General features: G+C 54.5%; 2 protein-coding genes across 7 annotated transcripts in view; one reads left to right on the top strand and one right to left on the bottom strand.

Moving 5' to 3' along the window:
* The window catches only part of NDE1 (nudE neurodevelopment protein 1), a 45,441-nt gene extending 37,521 nt beyond the window's left edge, over window positions 1-7,920 (top strand). The window contains exon 9 of one of the 2 annotated variants that reach the window (XM_064592582.1): window positions 7,782-7,920. In XM_064592582.1, the coding sequence (XP_064448652.1) occupies window positions 7,782-7,791 (10 nt within the window). In that variant the 3' untranslated portion in view covers window positions 7,792-7,920. Of the gene's footprint in view, window positions 1-7,697 lie in introns of both variants that reach the window. The other variant, XM_045875044.3, reaches the window with a different exon arrangement.
* Window positions 1-24,980, bottom strand: part of MYH11 (myosin heavy chain 11) — a 115,325-nt gene that overhangs the window by 6,940 nt on the left and 83,405 nt on the right. For all 5 annotated transcript variants that reach the window (XM_045875039.3, XM_045875041.3, XM_045875038.3 and 2 more), the window contains 25 exons: window positions 23,784-23,977; window positions 22,274-22,395; window positions 22,077-22,146; window positions 21,777-21,937; window positions 20,425-20,533; window positions 18,546-18,677; window positions 18,249-18,455; window positions 17,216-17,353; window positions 16,096-16,219; window positions 15,401-15,572; window positions 13,631-13,843; window positions 12,071-12,215; window positions 9,896-10,102; window positions 8,385-8,489; window positions 8,144-8,296; window positions 7,668-7,916; window positions 5,789-6,001; window positions 5,212-5,424; window positions 4,794-4,955; window positions 4,250-4,378; window positions 3,885-3,973; window positions 3,327-3,450; window positions 2,484-2,692; window positions 1,469-1,577; window positions 1,204-1,376 (listed from right to left, as the gene is read on the bottom strand). In XM_045875039.3, coding sequence (XP_045730995.1) covers window positions 1,204-1,376; window positions 1,469-1,577; window positions 2,484-2,692; window positions 3,327-3,450; window positions 3,885-3,973; window positions 4,250-4,378; window positions 4,794-4,955; window positions 5,212-5,424; window positions 5,789-6,001; window positions 7,668-7,916; window positions 8,144-8,296; window positions 8,385-8,489; window positions 9,896-10,102; window positions 12,071-12,215; window positions 13,631-13,843; window positions 15,401-15,572; window positions 16,096-16,219; window positions 17,216-17,353; window positions 18,249-18,455; window positions 18,546-18,677; window positions 20,425-20,533; window positions 21,777-21,937; window positions 22,077-22,146; window positions 22,274-22,395; window positions 23,784-23,977 — 3,922 coding nt within the window. The remainder of the gene's footprint in view (window positions 1-1,203; window positions 1,377-1,468; window positions 1,578-2,483; window positions 2,693-3,326; window positions 3,451-3,884; window positions 3,974-4,249; window positions 4,379-4,793; window positions 4,956-5,211; window positions 5,425-5,788; window positions 6,002-7,667; window positions 7,917-8,143; window positions 8,297-8,384; window positions 8,490-9,895; window positions 10,103-12,070; window positions 12,216-13,630; window positions 13,844-15,400; window positions 15,573-16,095; window positions 16,220-17,215; window positions 17,354-18,248; window positions 18,456-18,545; window positions 18,678-20,424; window positions 20,534-21,776; window positions 21,938-22,076; window positions 22,147-22,273; window positions 22,396-23,783; window positions 23,978-24,980) is intronic.

Raw genomic sequence — 24,980 nt, forward strand, 5'->3', positions numbered from 1 at the left:
GCGCAGGGGGGAGAAAGCCTGGGGCGAAAGTGAAAAGCAATGTCCAAGAGAGAGGGAGGATGAGGGGAGCCTGAGGTCCAGGAAGCACTGAGTGGGGTCTGCTCCACATGGCCCTAGAGAACACCCAGCAGGAAAGGGCAGTGCCCGTGTTTGCTTTTCTCAAACCATTCTGAGCAGCTGAAGGTAGAAAGTGTGCTTTCATTTGGGTTGTGTGTGTTTTTTTTTAAAGATTTTATTTATTTATTTGATAGCGAGAGAGGGAACACAAGCAGGGGGAGTGGGAGAGGGAGAAGCAGGCCTCCCGCTGAGCAGGGAGCCCGATGCGGGGCTCGATCCCAGGACTCTGGGATCATGACCCGAGCCAAAGGCAGACGCTCAACGACTGAGCCACCCAGGCGCCCCTTGGGTTGTGTTTTTAACAAACTTAAAAAAGGTGGCAGGCAGAAGACTCGATGCTTGATGGGCAAGGTCAAGCTAATACTGACGCCCATGGAGGGATTGTGGAGGAGAGGAGGTCAAGGACAGGGGATGCTGGATCACCCCCCTGGAGGGCTGTGGGCACGTGTGCCAGGAGGCTCGGGGCCCCAGCCTTCAGGGAACCAGTGGGGATGGGAAGGAGCCCTGAGGAGCAGGGGGCATTGCCTACTCACCTTCAGGCCCAGAGGTGCAGGGATGTGGGGGAGAACTCAGCCCCAGTTAGGGCAGAGGTTCTCGACCATGAGCGACTGCACCCCCAGGGGCATTGGGCGATGTCTGGAGACATTTTGGGTTGGGACAATCCAGTGGGGAGAGCCTGGGGATGCTGCCCAACATCCTACAGTACACAGGCCTGCTCGTGTGATCAAGAATGATCCAGCCCCAAACAAATAGCAATGGTGATGAGAGACCCGGAGGTAGACCAAGGAGCCGAAGAGAGTCCAGAAAAGAGGTTCAGGAGAGAAGGGACTTGTACTGATTCAGGGGACAGGGATTGGCCTCTTCCTCCTCACCTGAGGTTGGGATGGGAAGGGGAGCAGCCATTACAGAACCGCAGGGAGGATCCACGGGTTTGGCCTGGCACACACTGGTGCCTGCAGAAGTGCGGACGAGCAGGGGGAACCCGTGGAAAGGAGCGGGGCGTTGGGAAAGGGCATCCTTTGCAGCGATAAAGAAACTCACTGTGGGCACATCAGGCCTGCCCGGAGCCCGGCCCGCGAGCCTTACCTGAGCTTGCTCTTGAGCACGTTCACCTCGCGGCCCATGGCCTCGTTGCTCTCCGTGGCCTCATCCAGCTCCCGCTGCAGCTTCCTGCGGTTGGCATTGATGCGCTGGGACTCCTCCTCCGCCTCCTCCAGCTGCCGCTTGAGTTGCTTGACCTTTGCGTTCCCTTTCTCTGCCTGTCAGGGAGACGCCCGAGGGTTAGAGGAGGGTCGCCGACCCCTTAGTAGGGTCCGCGGTGGGCCGGGAGGGGCCCGAGGAGCTGGCTTACCTGCTCCTTGTACTGCTCTGCCATCTTGCGCTCGTCCTCCACCTGCAGAAGGACCTCCTTCAGCTTCTTGTCCTTCTGCTTCAGCGACTTGGCGGCCGCCTGCTTCTCTCTGCATAGACGGAGGGAGAGGGGATGGCTTCCCTTGCCATTGGCACACAGACCCGACCCGCACCGTGCCCACCGTGAGCGCTTTTCCGGAGCCCCACGTTGGGGCTCCTCCCCCAAATCAGGTAGAAGAACAGGGTTCGGCCGTAAAAGGGAATGTAGTTCTGACGCCCGCTCCATCATGGGTGAACGCTGAAGACCTGCTCAGCGGAGGAGGCCAGTCACAAAAGGGCCCGAAGTATGTGATTCCATTTATATGAAATGTCCAGAATAGACCACAGAAACGGAAAGTCAGTCACTGGTTGCTGCAGGCTGGGGGAGACCGAGGGCGAAGGAGTACAGGGTGTCTTACTAACGGGACGAGAACGTTCCCTGGTTGACTGTGGAGAGGGTGCCCCTCTCTGCAAATACACTGTAAACCATTGAGCCGAACACTTTAAACGGCTGACTTCTATCGTATGGATGTTATCAGTAAAGCCACTACCAGAATAAAAAGAATGGGTCAGAATCCTTGCGGTCTGCCAGTGACCACGGTGCTGTGACCTTCCTTTCTCATTAAAATGAGAAGGGGCCCTTCCCACACTTGCTTGGGCTGCATAGGCTGCTGATTGGGACTTTCTGTGTAGCCCTTAACACGACGTCCTGCAAACACAGGCCAGGAAAAGCCAGCGTGCCCCCAGGGAGGCTGGCTGACCTCACGGAGCAGGCCTGCTAGTTAGTGCTAGTGTTAAGGGCCTTCTCCGGGCCCAGCCCACCCCGCCCCGGCGTTCACACACCCATCTCCTGGTACAACTGCAGCCCGGGTACCATGGGGCTTATTTCCCAGCCAGAACTGATACCCGGAGAGCCTAAGGGCCCCCCCACCCCTCACTGGCACGCGCGCTGTCTTTGCAGCCCGGGCCCCACGTACCTGGCCTCCTGCTCGACCTGCTCCTCCAGCTGTGCAATCTTAGCCTCCAGGGCCGCGACGGTGGACTTGAACTTGGACTTGACTGCCCCCTCCATCTCCTGCAGCTTGCTCCGCAGCTCCTTGTTCTGCCGCTCGAGCTGCTGCCTTGCGCTCTCATTCTTCTGGGCTGCGCTGCGTTCCGTGGCCAGTTCGTTGTTGAGCTGCTCGGCCTGTGGAGGACGGTGAAGGCCATGAGGTGGAGGGCACGGAAGCCCAGCGTGGTCCACGGAGATGATGAACGTCTCCTGCTGCCCCCCAATCCCTACCAGCCTTTGGCTTCGGCGTGGGTCCCTGGAGCTGGAGCCCCCAAGAGCCCTCCCTGGCTCCTGCAGCCACCAGCTCCTTCCTGGGCACAGCTCAAGGGGCAGCGTCCCAGTGCTACCCGGGCTCCCCGTTTCTAGGTCACGTGGTGGGTCCTGAGCCCCCATCCTGGAGCTGGCACTCAGTAATGGCACTGAGTGCTCACGAGGGTAAGGCTGGGGGCTGGGGACAGAGCAAGAAGTACCCCGAGGCCCTTCCTCCAGGCACACGGCATCTGCTGGAGGGAGCCAGACCTAGGCTGGCCACCAGCAGAGACACCGCAGGCTGGCAAGGTGCTGCAGGACCCTGAGAGGTGGGACTGGGTGCAGGGAGCAGGCGTGCTGGCCCCTCGCCCCCGTCTCCCCCCCCCCCCCCGCCCCCCACCGCACCCCAGGCCCGGCCCATGGCAGCCTGCAGTGCATGTCGCTGGGCCAGGGTGGGCTTCTTACAGGGGAAGCCCAGCGCTGGTGCTGCTCCGGCGCCCTGCCCCGCTCTGGCCCCCACCTGCTGCGTGGCCTTCCGCACGCGGTCACTCATGGCCTCCATGTTGCCTTGCTCTTCCTCCAGCTCTTCCTCCAGCTGCGCAATCCGCGCCTCCAGGCGGCGCTTCTCGTCCTGAAGTGTGTTCCTAAGGGAAATGCAGCTACATCTGGGGCTCCAGCCTCCCCCTGGCTTATAAGAGTCCCTCTCCTTGGAGGAGCGATGCCCAGGAGGAAACTGAGGCTCAGAGAGGCTGAGAGACTTGTCCACAGTCACACAGCTGGGAAAAAGGGGGCCAGGACTCCTATCCAGTAGGTATCAGCAGAGCCGGGGCCTGGCACCAAGATCAGCCCTCCCCTCTCTGGTGTCCCCAACCGCCCCAGCCCCAGCCCCACCATGCTGCTCATTCAGAATGAACAAACCTGGCCACACACTCAAATGGGGTGTGAAGACCCCTGTGACAAGCTCAGCTGGACACTGTCCTTTTCAGCAGTAAAACGGGGGTCTGGGAGGTTCTCCCATGAGCTGCCTCTCCCTCATCATCTGAGTCTAGGACCCCCTCCTCCCTATGTGGCTCCATACCTTCCTGAGACACTGCTGGCCAGCTCCTCGGCCAGTTCCTCCTTCTCCAAATCGGCCTGTTTGCGAGCCCTCTCAGCCGCGGCTAGATCCTGGACGGTGGGGGGTAGGGAGGAAGGAAACCTGTTATCTTCCATGGAAGGGCTGAACCCCAGCAGTTTCTACAGCCACCCTTGAAAGTGGCTATGCCTTCTCTGAGCTCAGGGGAAGCCCTGCATCTATACTGGAGGAGAAAAATCCTGTCTTTCCCTGCCTTTACTCTGGGGGTCCGCCTATGTGGAATGCTGGATGAGCGAAAGAAATCACTGGCGTGCTGAGGGTGCCTACCAAGAGACCCCCGTCTGAGGCTCTGAGAGAGAAAGCGTTACCTCCTGGAGCTGCATGAGATCCGCTTCTAAACTCTTCGCTTTCTTCTCATTCTCTTTGGCGGTGGCAAAGATCTCATCTCTGGAGGCACGGGCGTCTTCCAGCTCCCTCTGGAAGTCCTTCATCTGAGCCTGCATGAGTCAACAGGAAGGACAAGCTAAGATGTCCTTACTCACCCAAGTTCTGCCCAAATTATCGTTGCGTGCCAACCCCTAGGATTTTCCACGATTAACCACAGAGACGTCCCCATCGTATGAGCATAGCCCACCACCTCACATAGGGCCAGGTTGCTATTGAGGGGCACCGTTCTGGATGGGGTCAGCAGACCTAAAAAATGGCCATGCGGTCGGAGGGCCACGGCCAAATGCCTGGTATCCGTGCCTCACCCAGGGCAGGAAACAGCCCCCAAATGCCGAACTGTGGCAGGGAAAACAGCAGCTAGTAGGCACCAGTGACAGGCATGCATCCTGCTACTGCTGACGTCCCCGGCCTCGGGGAAGCCATGGCCTCCCTCCACCTGCGCCCTGCATCTGAGCCATCACCCACCTGCAGTTTCCGAAGCTGCTTGATGGCTTCTTCCCTGCCTTTGATGGCCGAGTCGGCCTGCAGCTCCAGGTCTTTGAGGTCCCCTTCCAGCTTCTTCTTGGCCGCGGCTGCCAGGGCACGTTGCTTTCTCTCATCTTCCAGTTCTGTCTCATATTCGTGAAGCTGAGCGAGGAGGGGAGATGTGCGCTGCTGGGCTGACCCGTCCCTTGGAGGCCCTCCCCCCCCCCCCCCCGGCCTCAGCCAGCATTCAGCCAGCTCCCAGGTGTGCACAGCCCCCTGCCAGGTGGGTCTGCTCATCCCCAGGTTGCAGGGGAGAAAACCAAGTCTCCATCGGGCCAGGAGGTGGTGGTGGGAGGAAGGAAACTGGCCACCCCACCTCCCACCCCAGCCCCCCTTCTCCCTGACCTGCCCGGATTACCTGCCTCTGGAGCTGCCTCCTTTTCTCTTCATTCTGCTCATCGCGGGCCTGGAGGTCCCGCTCAAACTGGCCTTTGAGGGCCTGCATGTTGACCTCGAGCCGCAGCTTGGCATCTTCCGTAGCCTGCAGCTCGTCCTCCAGCTCCTCTAGCTGGGTCTTCATCTCCTCCATCTGGGTTTCCAGGGCCCGCTTGGACTTCTCCAGTTCATGGACCTTTCACGTGAGAGTTGACTTCATGTAGATGGGCAGGCAACCCACAATGATAGGAAGCTCATTCAGGTCAGAGAGAGGGCCTTTTGCCTCCCCCCCCTCCCCCCCCCCCCAGGATACATGGCCATGGAGTCAAGACCAGAGCCTTCCTCTGGGAGACCTGGACTCAGACCCCAACCCCAACTGCTGTTCCCAGCCAGTGTGTGGGTGACAGAGGGACTGCCTTCAGTCCCGATTATGGTTTCACATCAAAGAGGCACGGAGCCAGCCCCCCCGTCCCCTGCCCAGCCCGCCCCAGGGACTGATAAATAGCGGGAGGGTGGGCTGGTGACATGTGAGTGAGCAAAGACAACGGAGAGCGACTTACGTTCTTGCCCACGTCATCCTTAGAGCTAACCAGATCCTCCATCTCCGCCTTGAGCATTTTGTTGGTCCTCTCAAGTTCCTCTTTGGCTTCCAGAGCCTCCTCGAGGGCTCGCGCCAGGGACAAGGCCTTGGTTTCCTTTTCCCTGGCTTCTGCCTCGGCTCTGTCCCTTTCATCCGCGTATTTGGAAGAGATGCTTTTCTCCTCGGCCAACAACTACGACACAACAGAAGCCCCGGAAGTGACCCCTCCACATACCCGAAGCTCAGCTTCATTTCATTGCAAATAAGGGCGAGAAGCCTGTGTCCTGCTAAATGTACTCAGGGGCAGGTGTAACCAGTCAAGATATCTATGGCAAGAGTTAATAATAAGCATCTTCTGACTTCTAGGTCGACCTTCCGCACAACCAGCATCTGCTGAGTCTTTGTGCTTTGAAATCTCTTATGCCGCCCATGTTGGTTAGAACACACTGCTACTGAGGTCCAAGTGACATTTAGTCCTGCCGGGGGCCAATAATTCTTTTTGTTTTTTTCATGGCCATTCGTCTCTGGCTCTCAAAAGTGCCCTAGGAGCCAGAGTTAGGGACATTAATCTCATCTGCAGAGAGAGCCAAACCCAGACTTCTAGAAGTCAGCAAAGACAGGTAAGTAATAGGAGCCCCCAGATAGCAGAGTCAACACAAAAACCCTACACCAAACGTGACAGGAAAATAAAAGACGTGACCTCAGGCCTTGAAACCGATAATGGGACAGCAGAGTGGAAACAGGGAAGACAGGTCAACCGCACAGAGACAAAAAAAGGGAAGGGCCGGCATGTCATCTAGAAGCCTGGTGCTCTGAGCCCGCACGCCTCTGGCTCCGACCCAGTACAATCCCCAAATTGATTTTTAGGATAACCCCAAGTCACTTGCAAACCAAATGATGTTTGCTAACTCTGAGTAACAAAGTAAAAGTCGGTATTTGGGGGTCTGGGCCACACAAGTAGATGCATTTATCAGAACTCAAGAGAGTGTACACTTAAAAATTTGTGCATTTCGGGGCGCCTGGGTGGCTCAGTTGGTTAAGCGACTGCCTTCGGCTCAGGTCCTGATCCTGGAGTCCCGGGATCGAGTCCCTCATCGGGCTCCCTGCTCGGCAGGGAGTCTGCTTCTCCCTCTGACCCTCCTCCCTCTCATGCTCTCTGTCTCTCATTCTCTCTGTCTCAAATAAATAAATAAAATCTTAAAAAAAAAAATTGTGCATTTCTGTGTAGGTAAATTTTTATCTCACAAGAAGCAAAATCATATTTGAAATAGGAACTCTAGTTAATACAAAGAGTGTTGAGGTATGGAGGGGGAGGTCTGTAATTTGCTTTGAAAGGCATCCAAAAGATAAGTTACCACTGACATGTACAGTTCATCCTTATAAATAAACACGTAATAAAGTGAGTTTGGTAAAATGTTCACGATCGAATCCAGGTGGTGGGCATACAGGTGTTCACTGTTTCATGCTTTCAGCATTGCTGGGTGCTTGAAATTGTGCATAATGAAATGTTAGGGGAAAGTGGTTATCTAAAGGGTAGAAACATTAAATTACTTGGAATATTCAGGAGGCACTCCATAAATACTTGTTGAGTGAATAAAATGAATCTCCTTATCGGGGCTAGAAACTAAGGCATCAGTGGGGTCACAGGTGAGCCTCTTGGTGGGGGTACCTGAAAGTCCCGTCCGGGTGGGGCCGCTCTCCTCACTCTGACCTAGAAAGCCCTCGTGTTTCAGGGTCACCCGAGGCAAGCTAGCCTTCCATCGTGGCCAGCAAAGCAGGGGATGGAATGCAGATACACCGCAGCCCCACCTGTCCCGGCCCGTATCCGCGCACAGAGCGGACCACCCTCCAGCCCCTACCTGATCGAACTTTCTCTGCTTCTTTTCCAGGTTGGACACGAGTTGCCGCTGGTTGTCCAAATCGACGACCAGGTCGTCCAGCTCCTGCTGAAGCCTGTTCTTGGTCTTTTCCAGTTTGTCATAAGCTGCTGCCTTCTCTTCGTACTGCTGGGTGAGGCCTTCGATTTCCTTCTGGAACTTCTTCTTGCCCTCTTCCAAGGCTTCCACGGTGCTGGCAAAGTCCTGCAACTTCTTCTTCGAATCGGAGAGCTAAAATGGCAGTGTCCGGGGTCCCGTAAGAGGAGGGCCATTGGCCGATTCCCGTCCCTGACCCCACCCTGGGAAGAGGCCACCTTCTCTGCGTTGCAGAAATTCAACCGCAGGGGGAGCCAGTGAGCCAAGCAAAATGGCTCCAGCACACACCACCACGGCCCAATCGAGCTCCTGACCTCCCCGCAAGGCTCAGTCCTGGAAAAGCAAGGACACACAGCGCGCACCTGGATGTTCAGAGTTGAGATGTGACGCTCCAGGTTCTGCTTGGCTTCCATCTCCTCGTCCAGCTGGTCCTGTAGGCTGTTCCTCTCATCCTCCAGCTGGCGCACCTTGGTGGACACATTGAGCTTCTGCCGGGTTTCTTCTTGAAGCAGCTCCTATGGAAGGACACGTGGAAGTCCCGGGGACCCATGCCCGGGAAGTTCATACCCCGGGCCCCTCTGGATGATGTGGCCGAATACCCACCTGGGTGTCCTGGAGCTGGGACCCAAGGGACGCCACGTCCTTGGCCAATTTTATGGCCTTCCCCTCCGCCTCGTTGAGCATCCCCGTGACACTCTCCACTTCATTCTGAGGATGCCAAGAGACTGTGGTTAGAACCTCCAGAACGGGATCCCTGTTAAGGAGGAGAAGCCCGCTCTACTCACACGATAGGTCGCGTGGTATCTGCCGATTGAGAAATACCCACGAGCTATGGGGCCTGATCACGGTAGCTCCATGGCTGCCAAGGGGAGTGAATCGCCTGCAAGTTGGGATGCCTGGTTCTAAGAACCTCTTAGAGCCCCAAACTGTATTGACTGGGTCCTAATCCCACTCAGTGGACCCTAGATCCTGGATCCTTGCCAAGGTTGGCAAAAAATGAAACCGGTTTGAGTCTAGACATAGAGCTGCTCTGGACTCGCCTGCTCCCTAAAGTTGGAGAAGAGGATACAGATGGCACCTCCACTTCCAAGGGCCCTTTTTCCACCACCCTCTTCCTCACCCCTACTCTTGGCCTTTTCATGGGTCCTTATGGCCAAAACCAGAGATGCAGGAGCAGGTCCTTTTGGAGATATCATCCCACTGTCCGTTCTCTTCCCACTTACAATGAGGATATAAATGATTTTGACTCTGCTCCTCTAGGACATTGCTTATGTTATGAGAGCAGAACCCCTGCTCTCCCCTGCATGTGGGGGAAAAAAATCATATTTAATGCTTCCCCTGCTCCCTTGCCCCAGGCTATAAGCACATTAAATATTTATCGAAGGTCTGCCTGTATCGCATGAATGGAAGTCAGGCCAAACGTCTAGTCAAAGCTAAATAAGACCAAAGACAAACAGACTTTGTCATTGCTCAGCTTAAAACCTATCAATGGCTTCTTGTCACTCAAAGACAAATGTACATATAATGGGACCTCGAAGGCCCTGTGTCACTCGGCCATGACCTACCTCTCTAGTCTCACGTTACACCACATTTCCCCTTCCAGCTCAGCATTCTAGCTCAACCTCTGTGACCTCTTCTAATTTCCCACCTACCCCTGGGCCCTTGCACATGCTGCTCCCTCTGCGTCCTAGCCTTCTACTTATCTCAGACTATACCTCCTTCTTAGGGAAGCCTTTCCCAACTCCTCCTCCTACAGGCCAGGCCCCTTGTTACTTACACTTACTGCATCATTTTACATTCATTCATGGGATTAGAAACGCCTTTCCCTCCACTGGGTCAGAGTTCTATTGGGGCAGGCGCCATGTCTTTCTAGCCGCTGTATCTCAGCATTAAACATGGTGCCCGGCCTACAGCAAATACTCAAATGTTTGCTGAATGAGCAGATGAAGGTTTCTACAGATCGAATGGAAGAGAGAGCCCATCTCCTCTCCTTGAGGAGTGGAACAAGAGGAAACCAGCTTGCTTTGCAGCAAGAGAGACTTCAGTTAGCTGGGAAAAGCTTCATTCCCCTGCAGAGCTGGGACCAAGGGATGCCTGCGGTGCCGCTGACTCACCTGCAGCTTGTGGACCTTGTCGTTGAGCTCGGCCCGGGCCCGCTCCCCATCGATGCACTTGGACTGCAGTTCCTGCAGCTGCACCTCCAGCTTCTTCTTCTTGTGCTCTACCTCCTGCTTGGCCTGGTTCAGGACCCGCAGCTCACCGGCCAGGTCGGCGTTCTCCTTCTCCAGCGTCTGCTTGTTCTTGTCTAGATTGGCCTTGGCCTGGCCAGGTACACAGAGGGGAGGGAAGGCATTAGAGCTTGGGCCAGGAACGCATTTTAAGATCGGAACCTCTATCCCTTGGGGCATCTTCCTCTTTCCCTTTCCCTCTGCCAGTCAGGAGGGTTCTAAGGATCTGTGCTTGTCGCCTCAGGGGAGGGACGCGGTGAGGTGAGGGACACGTGGTCACTGTAAGACTTTCTGTATTCTGTTTTTCTAAAGCTCAAAGGTTGCAAACGGGCATTCCATGAGCTACATCCAACTTATTGTCATGTCCTGGTTGACCTAGTCTTAGTTGCCAACATTTTAATAAAGAAATGTCACGTAAATCTGGATTCCAGGGGCGCCTGGGTGGCTCAGTCTGTTCAGCGTCTGCCTTCGGCTCAGGTCAAGATCCCAAGGTCCTGGGATCGAGCCCCACATCGGGCTCCCTTTTCAGTGGGCAGCCAGCTTCTCCCTCTGCCTCTGCCTTTCTCTGTCTCTCATGAGTAAATAAATAAAATCTTAAAATAACATTTAAAAAAAATTTGGATTCCAGCTTCTTCATAAAAAAATTCTAATGTTCTCTATCATGATAGGTGGTGGTTATACAAATGCATATATCTGTCAAAATTCATTGAACTTTACAGTTACAGGGTTTTACTTCATATACCTCAGGAATTCTGACATTTAAAAAACAAGACAAACATCATACTCAGTGGGGAGAAACGGAGAGCTTTTCCCCTAAGGTCAGGAACAAGATAAGCATGTCCACGCTCATCACTTTTATTCAACATAGTACCGCAAGGGGAAATGTACATTGTAGTTACGATTAGCAAAATCTTATTTGTCCAACATGCACAAAGAATTGAGACAATGTCAAAAGTTAGTATTCAGATCCCACTTGACAAGAGGACATGAACAAGTGTCCTTTTATTCATCTGGAGGGGGTGGGGGGGTTCAGTCTTGCACCGCACTTTGCAGAGTGGTCCTAAGACCACCTATATAAGGGCGGAAGATGGGGGCAGGGGATCTGCTTGTTAACAAGGCCACAGAGGAAATGAATTCGTGTTTGTAAAGCAATGGAGCAGATCTGGCTCATAGTCTGTGCGACATAAGGGGCTGGTGCCTTTATCTCCAAGTGCAGGAAATTTTGAGATTCTGATAGAAGCGGCGGTGACCCAGCTCACAGGAAGGTGCTTAGTAAACCACCTCCTGAAGAATATTCGCCTGGGCTGGTGACAGAAACAAATGCAAACTCCAACAAGTTTTAGGTAATGCTACCCCCACTTAGTCTAGCTTGGGGGGATATCCAGAAAGTGCCGGGATGGAGAAGAGGATACAGATGGCACCTCCACTTCCAAGGGCCCATTCCCTGCCAGGATGCCGGGAAGCCATATTCACTGAAGGTGAGGGATAGAATTCAGATCTTGAGGGAAACAATCCAGATGTTGCAAGCTAAAAAGCTCCCCCTGGGAATGAAACACAGGGAAATTCTCCCAAGGGAGAGGAAGTTCCCCACAAAGCATTCAGAGGAGTGCTATTTCGCTGCCCCATGTCCCATACACCCCAAATAGCTAACCACGGCAGGGAAAAGAACGATTAGATCCAGTCATTCTCAAACTCTGCCAGAGAACTGTTTTCCTCCAATCTGCAGAGAAATTATATGATGTTCTCCATCTTAAGTTATCCTCCCAGAAGTTTTGCTCAATAGTGACTTATCTCTGGGGGGCATTATAGACCCTGCCTGCCTGCCTGGGTTCAAATCACAGCTCTGTCAATCGCTGTATGACCTTGGGTGAGTACCCACCTCATAGGTGGTTGTGAGGATCAACTGACATATATACAGTGAGCGCTTAATAAATGCTCTCGCGACCACTGTCATTACAGTCTTGTAGGGCTATGTGTCTCAGCACAGACCCTGATCTGTAGTTATCGGAAGCTGTCGCCATATCGCTTTTGCGTGTGGTCACCAAAAAGATCAGGACATACCCTCTTGAACTGCTCCAGCTGCTCGGTGAGTTCCTCCACCACCTGTGTGTGCTTCTGCCTCATCTCCTGGACCTGGGCCTCATGGGAGCGTGTCTCCTCGTCCAGGGCCTTCTTCAGCACCGTCACCTCCTGCTCCCTCTTGGCCCTGCGCACAAAGAACCCAGAGGGTGGCCGTTGGGTAGAGACAGGGCTTCACCTCAGACAGTGCTGTGCAAAGGAACGAGAAGCTCTCCCGGGACCCAGAGCTGAGGTCGCCATCAGGGCAGCCCCTCCCTGGCTGGGTGACCTCGGGGGAGTCACCTAACCTCTCTGGACCTGGCAGTTCCTCGGCTGCAAAATGAGGAGCATGGTTACTTGCCCAGAGACTCTCAAGGCCAGCAAATCAATACACAAGAATACTCAGGAACATGTTGAAAGAACATCTGTGAATTGCAAAATGTTCCTCAAATATTAAAATGAGCTCTTATTTATTGAGCACTTACCATATGCCAGGCTCTGACCTAAGTTCTTTATATACATCATTGTATATAACCTCCAGAGTCACCCTCAAAGGCAGATATATTAATTCTTCCAATTTACAGATGAGAAATCTAAGGTGAGAGAGGGTAAGCAGTTTGCCTGTGTGACAGCCAGAATCTGAACCCACATGGTCTGGCTCTGAGCCCGTGCGTTCAAATACTGCACTGGGCGTTTCTGGATCATGGGCCAGGTGGGGAGGGAGCAGAATTCTGTGCTGGCTTCCACGTACAGGTAAAGGATGCAGCACAGGATGCACTCAAATGCATTTGCGTGTTTGTTGAATGAATAAGCGGCCTACTTTCACTAAAGTCAGCATTCTTTATCTAGCGGGTGACCTGTTTTTGTTGGGGTTTTTTGTGTGTATATGTGTTTGTTTTGGGGTGGTTTTTTTTGGTGCTGGTGTCTGTGATCCTCCAGCGAATCTTTTTTTTTTAAAAGATTTTATTTATTTATTTGACAGAGAGAGACACAGCGAGAGAGGGAACACAAGCAGGGGGAGTGGGGGAGGGAGAAGCAGGCTTCCCGCCGAGCAGGGAGCCCGATGCGGGGCTCGATCCCGGGACCCTGGGATCATGACCTGAGCTGAAGGCAGACGCTTGACGACTGAGCCACCCAGGCACCCCCCTCCAGCGAATCTTAAGGACCCATCCCACAAAGGTTATTTTAAAACATGTATCACAAAACTTAAACACACACTCTTGGAGACTGGAACCTGGAGAATTATTGACACACATAGACACACACATGAAAAGACAGGAAGGAATACGCAAAAACGTTGACTGTGTTGGGGCTAAGGGTGATGTTTTTGGTGTCTACATTTCTATAGCTTTCAAATTGTTCTCGAATTGAGTAAGTCCTACTACCGGATGCAAAGTAAGATGAAAAAGGATCTATTACAGATGGTAGCTGTAGGGCCTGAGGAGCCCTGTGATTCAGGATGGGCCTGGGGGCTGCCCGTCTCCACCCCCCCCCCCCCAGCCACCCCATCCGTGCAGCCGGTGACATGGCGGGAGCCATGGGCTCCCTGGGCCGGCCTCCCACCTGAGCTCCTGCTGGGTGGCCGTGCTGTCCAGCGTGTCCTCCAGCTCTGTCTTCAGCGCTTCCAGCTCCTCTCCCAGGTCCCGCTTCTGCTTCTCGGCCTTGTTTCTTGCGGCCCGTTCTGAGTCCAGGTCCTCCTGGAGGTCTGAGATGTGACCCTCCAGCTCCCGGATCTTCTTTAAAGCATTGTTCTTCTGAGCAATTTCATCGTCGAGCCTGCCGGGGACAGATCACCAGAATGAAGACCCCGGGGGTCTCTGGTCCCTGAGATCTCCCAATGTCGCCCAAGATTGTTTCCCGGAACCAGATACTCATATTCCGTAGACATCAAACCAGGTTCCACCCACGTCCCCAAGACACGGTGGACCCCTTCTTGCCAGGTGGGACTGCTTGCAGATTAGGACTCGTCTGATGTCAAGAAACAGATTGTGGTGAGTGTGTGAGTGAGTGTGTGTGTGTGTGTGTGTGTGAAAGCAGAGCCTGGTCCCAGACTAGCCAGGTGCCTCGTTCAACACCAGGAGCTTAATAGATGCTTTGTGAACACGGACAATTATTTCTCCTTAACAACTACTTGTTTTTCTTTCTTCCTTTTGCTCAAACAGTGGCTGAGTGCCTGCTCCATGCAAAGCACTTGGCCAGGTGCTGCATGGGAAGATATTAAAACCAGGGCCCCCGGTGTGGGGGATGCGGCAACCGTGGGCCAAGGTGAGACATGAGAAGCATTGTCTGAATGGCCTGGAGTGCATGAGGACTTTCGTGGAAGGCAGCTCCCTCCTGACACATGGTGGGGCTGGCCTCTTGCTTTGCTGTGATGGAAGGAAAGCGAACAACATGAAAGAGGGCCCAGAGGCAAGATTCCTCAGGGCAAGGGGAGGTGAGCACCTCGATCATACTGAGCTTGGGAACGGTGAGCAGCAAGAGAGAAAGCTAAATGGTCGGGTTGGGGTCAGGCTGTGCAGGGTGGGAGCCTGGCCTTCCCTGCACAAGCCAGCAAAGTCTTCCGTGAAGGTTCACAACCCAGGTGATGCTTCTGGCCCATCACCCTAGCACCATCCTGCAGTGCACACTGGGAGCCAAAGAGCTGGCCAGGGGACCAGTCAGAAAGTTCTGGGGCTCAGATCCCAGCTCATGTTCCCTCCTCTCGCCCCACGCCTGGCGTCCTGCTCAGTGACATGGAGATCGCAGCAGGGTCCCCAGCCCGGTGTGCGCGTGAAGTTACTGCCTGGGAAGAGCTTGGCACATGGTGAACAGGAAAGTCCCCGTTAGCTGTCGTTGCATTCCTGGTGCGAGGCTGTTAGCGTGAACCCAGCCAGGAGCTGGGAGAAGGGCCAACAGGGGACGGGGCACGGACACGTTTCTGAGGACCGGCAGAATCTGAGGGCTGCTGCAGTCTGGGGTTGGGAGGAGAGCAGGGCGGGGAGCAAAAATGACCCTCAGAAGAGGGCGCAGGAGGGTCGTCCCGGCCTCAGGCACACGGTGCCCAAGACGCCAGTGGAACGGACTCCGTGGGCAACTGTAGACAAGAAGGGCCTGGACATCCGAAAGGGAGACGTGGCGGGAGGAGGGGAGATGTGGACAGAGGATGAGTTTGGAAGGAAGAGAGGAAAGTGGGTGGCATGGTTCTGGAGATGTAAGCAGGACAGGAGAGGCACCCAGGAGCCTGGAGGCCTGCCTGGAGGAGGAGGAAGGACGGGGCCCACTGTGGTTCGGCAGGAGCCTGCGGGGCACATAGACCCACGGGGACGCCAGGATGTGCCCCGCCAGCCAGGCTACCTGCTCAGGGCCACCTGCAGTTCCTCCTCCTTCTTGGCCAGCTGCATCTTGAGCTCTGCGATCTGCGCCTGCAGGTCAGCTATCTGCTCGTGGAAGTCACTGGCCTCCCCCTCCAGCTTCCGCTTCAGCTTCTCCAGCTCCTGTCGGCTCTTTTCCTCCTTCTTCAGCCGCACTACGACAAAGCCGGGGCCCTCAGCAGGTGCGCACTACCAGAAAGGCACCCAGAGGCCAAGCCTTTCTGCTCCCGCAATTCACGAACATGCACGTGAACACGCACGCGCACACACACACGTCCCCACCGGTAATTGTCATGGCCCAAACCACCAGATAGTGGCAGGAAAGTTAGGGCTGATGAGAAGCACCTTTATTATTACTGGTGTGTCAGCTGGGGGAGCCTCGAGAGGGTGTACCTCCCCTGAAATCATCTGCCATGCTAAGATTTGCTCTCTGATTTTATTTTTTAATTTAATTTAATTTAATTTATTTATTTGAGAGAGAGAGAGCATGAGTGGGGGGAGGAGCAGAGGGAGAGGGACAAGCAGACTCCCCACCGAGCAGGGAGCCTGATGTGGGGCTCGATCCCAGGACCCTGAGATCATAACCCGAGCCGAAGGCAGACGCTTAACCGACTGAGCGTCCCAGCTCTCTGATTTTAAAACATCCATTTGAAACCCTCTTCGAGGTAGTCGGTTTACCTTCCAGTTCTGAAATCATAGATTCATGCTTATTTTTTAGCTTGGTAAGATTCTTGGCCTTTTCTTCCTCTTCTGCGAGATTCGTTGTTAAGTCACTAATCCTCTCTTCGAGGAGTTTTCGCTCCTTTTGGGGGAAAGAAAAAGAAATATCGGAAGCTTTTTTTTTTTCTCTTCCCCAGATTCCACGTTTCATTTTTAGTCATTTCCAGATAAACAGCTGGAAAGAAAACCCGCATGAATACCAAAGACAACCTCTAGCTTTAAAATGATAAAGAGAAGCTCCTTAATGGTCATTCCTAGAAACCCAGCCACTTCCCATCTCATGCGACCTCTGCCCCGCACACTTCATGGTCCAGGCAATGACACCCTCATCCCTTCCTCCCACAGCCCAGCTCTTCCCTGCCACAGGGCCTTTGCACACACGGGACCATCTGCTGAGCTGCTTCTCCACGCCCCTTCCAACTACTCTTCATTCTTCAGGTTTCCTCTTAAATGTCACTTCCTCCAGAAAGCCTTCCCTGACTACCTCGCTTCCATCGCCTAATGCTCTATTTTTATATTATGGTGAACACCCTCTTCAGAACCCTGACTGTGAGGGTCATTAATGGTTAGGTTTTTCCTGCCTCCCTAGAGTATGAGCCCCACCAGGGCAGGGCCCCCCTTCCCTATGCACACTCTGCACCCCAAACCATGCATGCTCTGCACCTGCTTAGTGGTCCCTGCCTCGGGTGGGACGGGGACTTTTCTGGTTTGGCCACCTAAAGTCCCACATCGCAGAGAGCCTTCAGTCCCAGGCAAACCAGGACCGCGGGTCACCCTATTACTAACCGGAAGCGGCCTGCGAGAATGTGGGAGAGGCCCCCGAATCTCAGGCACATGCGGCTGCTTTCGCACAACTTGGGGTCTCCACTGGCATGGAATTTCTGAGACCTGCTCCATGGCAGCCCTGGTCCTGGTGGGACCGCCGGGCACCCCACCCATGGGGTCCACCTGCCTCTAGACGGCAGTCAGGAAGGCCTGCCTCTGGCATCTTGTATTTGGCCAGAAAGGTAAAGCATCTGGAGCACTTAGCCCCGGGGAGCCTGCCAGGTTAATGCAGGAGCTGGCCCCACTCACTCACTTTTGACAGCTTATTGTTCTGATCGTCCATGACCAGAATATCGTCCTCCAGTTTCTTGATCTTGGCCTCGGCCGTGACCTTCTCGAGCTGTAGCTTCTGCCTCGCGGCTTCCTCCTCCTCCAGCTGTTCTTCCAGATCCTTTGTGGGGAAGGGAAAGGAATCACAAGCCTCGCTCCCAGTGGGGTCCCTCTCTCGGAGCTTGTGGGCTGACCCTCGTGGAGGCTGGGTCTCATGGCCCCCTGTGCTCTGTGGTCTCCTTTTACTGGAAATAAAAGGTTTGGGAAACCACTGGCTTCATGGAGCCTCAGTCTTCCCATCTGTCAAATGGGGATAGTAAATATTGTGTGGTTTCAGAATGTGTCCCCGAATTCTCCAGTACTCTTCCCTTCAAGAGGTGGAGCCTCATTCCTCTCCCCATCAGTGTGGGCTGGATTTAAGAGGAAGCAATGAGGTGTAATGTCTGAGATTAGGCCAGAAGAGGCACTGTGGCCTCCCGCCTCTGTTCCCTCTCTTGATTCGCCCCTCTTGGGGGAAGCCAGCCACCGTGTAGCCCTAAGGAGAAGCTCCCCCCAACCCCTCCACCCCCCAGCGAGGAGCTGAGGCCTCCTGACTAGAGCCATGGGAGCGAGCCATGCGGTCGTGGGTCCTCCAGCCCTGGGCTCACATCCCGACTGCAACCTCAGGACAGACTCTCAGCCAGAACCTCCCAGCTGAGCCACTCGCAGACTCCTGACCCTGTTATCCCAAGCCGCTAAGTTCTGGGTGGTGTTTCATCCTGCAACAACAGCTAACTAACATGATTGCCCCTCACACGGGGTTGCGAGGAGGAGAAAAGGGGTTTGCACACGGAGGCCAGGGCAGGAGAACAGAGCAGGCTCTCCAGGAAACCACTCTGGCTACGTGGCCCTGCCCGGGTAGACGGCCGATCCGCTCCAAGCCTCAGTCCCCAGGGGGGGACATACCTGACCACACGCCCCTCGCAGGCCTGCAGTGAGGGTCAGATGATAAGGCAGCAGCCCCTGCGGGGCCTTACCAGCATCTGCTGGGCCATCTTCTTCTTCTCGGCCTGCAGCTGCTGGCCCCGGTCTTCCTCCTCCTCCAGGCGGGCCTCCATCTCATGCAGGATCTCCTCTAGTTCCTGCTTCTTAGCAGCCAGCCGGACGCGCATCTCCTCGGCCTCGGCGTACAGCTCTGTCTCTGCTTGCAGCTGCTCCTGCAGCAGGTTCTTCTCCTCGGTCAGCTGCACGTGGGGAGCAGGGAGGTGGCCGTGAGCCCCGCAGGGGTGCGCCTGCCCACCCCCCGCAGCCCCTGCCGAGCTCCGGGCCACTACCTGTGAGTGCTTCTGCTCCAGCTCCTTGAGCTCGCTCTCGGCCTTCTGCTGCCGCTCCTTGGTCTTCTGCAGCTCGTCCTCCTTGGCCTGCATCTCCTCCTCCTGCCGTGTCACCTGCAGCAGGGGCTTCACCTGCACGCACACAGTCAGCCGTCACTGGCTTCCATGGCGCAAGGAAGGCAGAAGCTCTCCTAATGCCTCAGCTCAGCAGTTCTCAACCAGGGACCGGTTTACACCATCCCACACCCCCGAGGGGATGCTTGGCAATTTCTGGGGACAGTTTGGGCTGTCCCAACTGGGGCGGGGGATCCTACCAACACCTATGGGTACGGGCCAGGGATGCCGCTGCAGATTCTAGAAAGCACGGGACAGCCCCCACAACACGGGATTACCCATCCCAAAACACCAATAGTGCTGAGGTTGAGAAATCATAAACCACGGGGCGCCTGGGTGACTCAGTCGGTTAAGCGTCTGCCTTTGGCTCAGGTCATGATCCCGGGGTCCTGGGATTGAGCCCCGCATCGTGCTCCCTGCTCTGCGGGAAGCCTGCTTCTCCCTCTCCCACGCTCCCTGCTTGTGTTCCCTCTCTCGCTATGTCTCTCTCTCTAATTAAAAAAAAAAAATCATAAACTAGAGCAACCGAAAAAGGTGCCCAGTGGAAAGGAAAAAGTCTCTCCTTCTCCCATTTAGTCCCTTTCCAGAGAGAGAACTACTGCTGACCAACTGGCATATTTCATTCCAAGGAGAAAAGGGGAAAAGAAATCTCCCACGTTCTACCTCCCCATCACGGTCACTCTATGCGCTGTTGGCCTTTCCCGCCAGTCTCTTTTCTCCTACGTGTTTAAAAAATACACCCCGGAGGGCGCCTGGGTGGCTCAGTTGGTTAAGCGACTGCCTTCGGCTCAGGTCATGATCCTGGAGTCCCTGGATCAAGTCCCGCATCGGGCTTCCTGCTCGGCAGGGAGTCTGCTTTGTCCTCTGACCCTATCCCCTCTCAGGTGTTCTCTCTCTCATTCTCTCTCTCTCTCAAATAAATAAATAAAATCTTTAAAAAAAAAAAATACACCCCGGAGATCAAGCTGTCCGATTTTCTATGCCGTGTCCGTTACTTAAAACTACAAGATAATGATGACCCCATGCTGTTCTGTCACCTTTACACCTTTGTTTTTTTGATAGCTGCCATTTTTGTGGCATAGAAGTGGTGACAGAGGACATCCCTGTCTTACTCCTGGCTTCGGGGGAAAAGCCCTCAGTTTTGTCCCCACTAAGGATGATGCTAGCTGTGGGTTTTTCATAGCAGGCTTTTACTCTGTGGAGGTAGGTTCCCTCTACACCTGCTTTGTTGGGGGCTTTGAGATGGCCATCCTCTTTAAGAGTTGCAAAGTATCCCATCGATGGATGAGTCTGTTGGGGGCTGGACACTGACATTTTGCTACTATAAATAAGATCCACGACGAATGCCCCCAATTCCTGATTTCCAGATAACGATGGTGCCTTGTGAAAGAGCCAGTCGCCAAGCTGACATACCGTAGGACTCCATTTGTGTAACATTCTCGAAAGGGCAAAATCACAGGAAGGGAGGACAGACAAGCGGTTCGGGGCTATTGGGGGGGACGTGGGTGTGGCCGGAAACAAGCAACGTGAGGGATCCCTGTGGAAATGCTCTGGATCCGAGTCAGGGTCATTGATAACCCACGTGCCAAAGAAGGGGGAGGGGCGCCTTCTCGGGCTGGAGAAGTACGGACAGGCGAGGTTTGACTCTGAGCCCCCGAGTGAACCACGCAGGGCCGTGAACCAAACGCTGCCCCACAGCGGGAGCATCTGGGACGCAGGGCCCAGGTGGAGGGTCCCAGACAGGGGCGGGGTCCGTGGCACTCACTTTGGTGAACAGCCTCCACCACTGCCAGTTCCGCAGCTTGAGGTAGGCGGCGCAGTTCCTCTGAATCACTTTCATGGCCGTCAGCTGTTGCTGACGCTTAGCAAAGGCCCTGGGGAGGGTAGAGGGGGTGCCGTGAGAAGCCCCGGGCCGGGGGGGTGGGAGGTCCAAACCCTGTCTCCCTGGATCGTCTGCAGCATCCTGCCCCGCGGCATCCCAAAAGATGCACCTGTCCACGTGTGATTTTGTGACTCACGTGAGGATGTTCCCCACTCCCACCCCCCCATTCTCTCCAGCTCAGATTCTTCAGGAAGCTCTCAGCATCAGCACATGCATATTGTCTGGGCAATGACCACTTCAATCATCTGGAGGCCAGAGCCTTTCTCGGGGGGGCGGGGGGCAGGGAAAACCCCCAGCTCATGAAACACCGTGGACTCAGAGCTGTCGTCCAAACACCTAGGAAATCAATCTACGCTACACCATTCCTAAGGGGGATCTTACACATCTCCAGCTGCGCCTTGTCTTCCCCAAAGCTGAGTGACTGACAAACCTACTCTTTCCTCGGGTGCATCTTAGAAATCTCAAGTCTGACTCAGAACCAGCGCTCTTTGTGTTTAAGGGCTGATGGGTTTGCAAAACCACCGCCAATGGATCCTCTTTCCTCTGCTTGGCTGCTAACTTGGAACATGGGTAAACTTGAAGAATGATGCTGCTCCAGTTTGTGGAGGCGGGAGGGTGTATCAGAGAATTTAGTTATGAAATTGAACCACTTAGGGCTGTCCCTGGGCTATGAGCCCCCCAGTTCTGGCCTTCACCATCTTGGTTGTGGCCTTCACCATCTTGGTTGTGGCCTTCACCATCTTGGGCCCACTTGGCAACGAATGAACCTTCTGAATCCCTTTTGAACATGGGGATATGGACACAGCCAAATCCTCTTTCCTCCAATCCTTACCTTTTTCTCACACTTTTGAAATGACAACCTGGCCTTGTTCTTAACCCTCTTCATGCACTTCATCGACTCCTCACAAACAACCCCACGGGGCAGGAATGAGTATCCTCATTCTTTAGTGGAGAGATCTGAGCCTCAGAGAGAGAGAGAAACTCGCCCAAGTTCACCAGCAAGTAAGGGGGGAGGCAGGACGAGAGCCTTTAAAACGAGGGCACATCCCTACAGTAGTAGCGTTTCCACCTCTGTAAGAAGCAGCTACCATTGATCAGGATGCTTCCTAAAGCAGGTGGCCTCTCAGAAGCAGGGAAGCAGAACACGAGGCCACAGAGCCCCCCCCCCCTCCACGCCCCGAGAAGGGCATGTTTCTGGGCTGTTTGCAGGGAGGCTACAGCACTCGGGTCCTTACTTCCTGGCCAGGTAGCCGCGACACATGGCCTGGAAAGCCATGATGACATCGGTGATCTTCAAGTCCCTTTCCTCCTCCAGGTGTGCCAGGACCCCCGTCCGGAAGAAGATTTTGCTCTGCCCGATTCTGTACAAGTTGGGGTCGAGTTCTAGGGCTTTGATCTGCAGAAGGAAGGGGGACAGGTGCTCTCATTCTCAGCTGTGACAGTGTCCATTAGGTGTGTTTAAGGAAGGGCCTACCCCAACGAGCTCCTGGCAGTGCCCCTAGGGATCCCTGGGAAGGGGCTGGGGCAGGGCTTACCATGAGAATGCAGGCCTGCTTCCCGTCCATGAAGCCTTTGGGAATGGCGTTGGCAGCCAGGATCTCGTAGCTGGAGACACGGGGCAGATGCCACTGATCAAATGCCTCTCCGGTGTCCTTCCATCCCGCCACCTGGCCTGGCTCACCCCCTGCCCCCTGCGGACCCCAATCCCCATGCCTGGCCCCAGCAGGCTCACCGTTGGCGGAACTCCTGGAAGACGATCCTGTTGGGGAAGCCCTGACGGCAGATGCGAATGCCTTCCAACACCCCGTTGCAGCGTAGCTGCTCCAGCACCAGGAAGGCGTCCAGCTTGCCAGACTGCAAGGGCAGAGAGGCCAGTGGACCAGGGGGGCCGGGACTCAGGGAGCAGCAAGCCCTGAATCTCAGGCCTGGGTGACCCATCGTCAGGCCACCAAGCTTGACGGAGGCACCTCACCAGGTGAGGTCTCAGCTGAGGGTTCAGGCGCCACTTGTCTTGTACTTGGTGGCACCAGCATCACCTGGCTAGAAGCTGGGGCTTCTTCCCCGTCACCTCTCCTTCCCTCACTTCCTCTCCATCACTGGTTCTACAGAAGCTACCTCCCAGGTAACTCCCAATGGACCCCCTGCTGTCCACTGCCACCCACTCACCATCACTGCCCCCTACCTGCTTTCTGCCCCTGTCTTGCCTCCCTCTGCAACCTCTCATTCTGTTTCCCTACCATCAGTCTGATCATGACATACCCCTGCTTTTAAAAGCCCCCAAAGGCCTCCTCTGGTCAATCCACAAGAGAGTGCCACAACCCAGCTCCTGTCAAGCAATTCAGCCCCATCTTTCCCCAATCCCTGCCTCACACCATCACATGCCAACATGAAATGACCTAATGTTTCACTGCCTAGACCTTTCATTTCTCAGCTCACATCTTTGCTTCTGCTGGTCCCACTCACTGCCTAGGATGCCTTCTCCACCCTACCTTCCACTTCACCAGGTTGATGCCTACTCGTTCCCAAGGCAGCGTTCTCTGAGCCCTGAGGCTGGAGTGGGAGCCCCAGCTGCACAGCGTTCTCGTAATTTACCACATTACATCGTGCATATCAGCTTGTGTGTCTCTCTCCCCCACTGGGTCTCCCACGACATCAGCACTACTGACATCTTAGGCTGGATTAGTTTCTGCTTTTCCCTCTGTGGGGGCTGCCCTGTGTGCCATAGGGTGTTTAGCAGCATCCCCGGCTTCTTCTATACACTAGATGTGAACAGCAGCTCCCTCCCAGTTATGACAGCCAACGAAGTCTGCAGACATGGCCAGATGTCCCCTGGGGGGGCGGGGCATGACTGCCCCAGCTAAGCATTCCTGTGCTAGATCACCATAAGAAACCTGTAGGCGAGGACCACAATTTATCCAGCACTGTATCCTCAACACTGGGCACAGGTGCAGCTCAGTAAATACTGACCGGAATAATGAATGTATGAGTGCTTGGATGCCCTGGACAGAAACTCCAGGGCTGAAAGTCCCTTTCATTCCTTGCCTTCCTTTGCCTCCAGGATGGGGGATGGGTCTCCAATTCAGAGAACTTTCCACCCATGTCAGATGGAACCCATGGGGTACAGAGTCAGGCTTTCCTCCTGACCCTCTACCCTGGTCTGCCTCTCCCTTTCCCAAAGCCCCCTGACGATATCCCCAAGGAGGACATTCTGACCCCCCGAGGAGCCAGGCAGGTGGCCTCACCCTCTTCTCGTGGTTGGGGATGATGCACCGCACAAAGTTGGGTGTGGTGTTGCGTAGTGTGGTCATCAGCTTCCCCAGCTGCTCTTTGTACAGCTGCCCCACCGTACGGAACATGCCCTTCTTGGTCTTGGAGGCGCTGGGCAGTGAGCTCTCTGTCATCTTGGCCATCTGGTCCAGGCCCACGATGCGGTCCACTGTGGGGCACGTTAATGTTGGTGTCAGCCTCTGGCCCACGCCGCAGGGGCCCTCCACCCCCACAACAGGACAGAGGACCAGGCCCAGAGGGTGGAAGACCCCAAGTCCTCTGCTCCCTTTTGGTGGCCACCACCCCCTATTCTTTCCTCTGGGGGCCAACACCTTTCCTGTAGCAAGAGGTAAGGGGAGGTGTGCAGAGTATTGCTTTCCATGTATTGTCTATTTGGGAAATCTGAAAGCCCTTGAATGACAGAAAGAATAAATTCTCTCTCATGTTGTCACAGAGACCTGGGAATAAATCCTGATCTTGCCACTGCCTTGGCCTGGTGCCAGTTTGTGCCTCACTTTCTCCTTCTACAAAAAGGGGGTAATGACAGCATCTACTTCTTAGGGCAGGAAGAAGCGAATAAGGCTTACCCCTCCTGCCTGCCTTCAGTCCTTCATCTACCAAGAAATATTTATTGAGGGCCTACTATGTGCCAGGCCCTACAGATACAGTCATGAACAAAAACCGTGTGTCTCCACACACACACTCTAGGTCATATTCTATGGATATTCTAGTGGAAAGAGACCAACAATGATAACATATGTAAGTATACAATATTCCAAGTGGTGAGGCATGCTCAGAAAGATCAAGCAGGGTAAAGGGGGAGAGAAAGAGTAATGGGGGTGATCTCTCCGACAAGTTGAGTGAGCTATTAGGTTGATATTCAGAGAAATAATATTCCAGACACAAAGCATAGCCAACACTCTAAGGTAGGAATCTGGCACATTAATAGGTATTCAACAAGGAATAGGTGGTGGTGTTATTGGTGGTGTTGATGGTAGCATTACAACCACCAAGGTTCTTTTTCTTTCAGAACAGAATGAGAAACTCCCACCATCCAGTGGATGCTGCACATGCCAAGCCCAAACCACTGGCATTGCTACGAATTTCCCTCAATGCACAGCTTTGACTGCAACCCACAAATCTTGGTAAGCTGTGCTTTCCTTTTTTTTTTA

This window comes from Mirounga angustirostris, unplaced genomic scaffold (assembly GCF_029215605.1).
Source record: "Mirounga angustirostris isolate CCGP_5_RB_7025 unplaced genomic scaffold, mMirAng1.0.hap1 SCAF_5, whole genome shotgun sequence".
NCBI lineage: Eukaryota > Metazoa > Chordata > Mammalia > Carnivora > Phocidae > Mirounga > Mirounga angustirostris.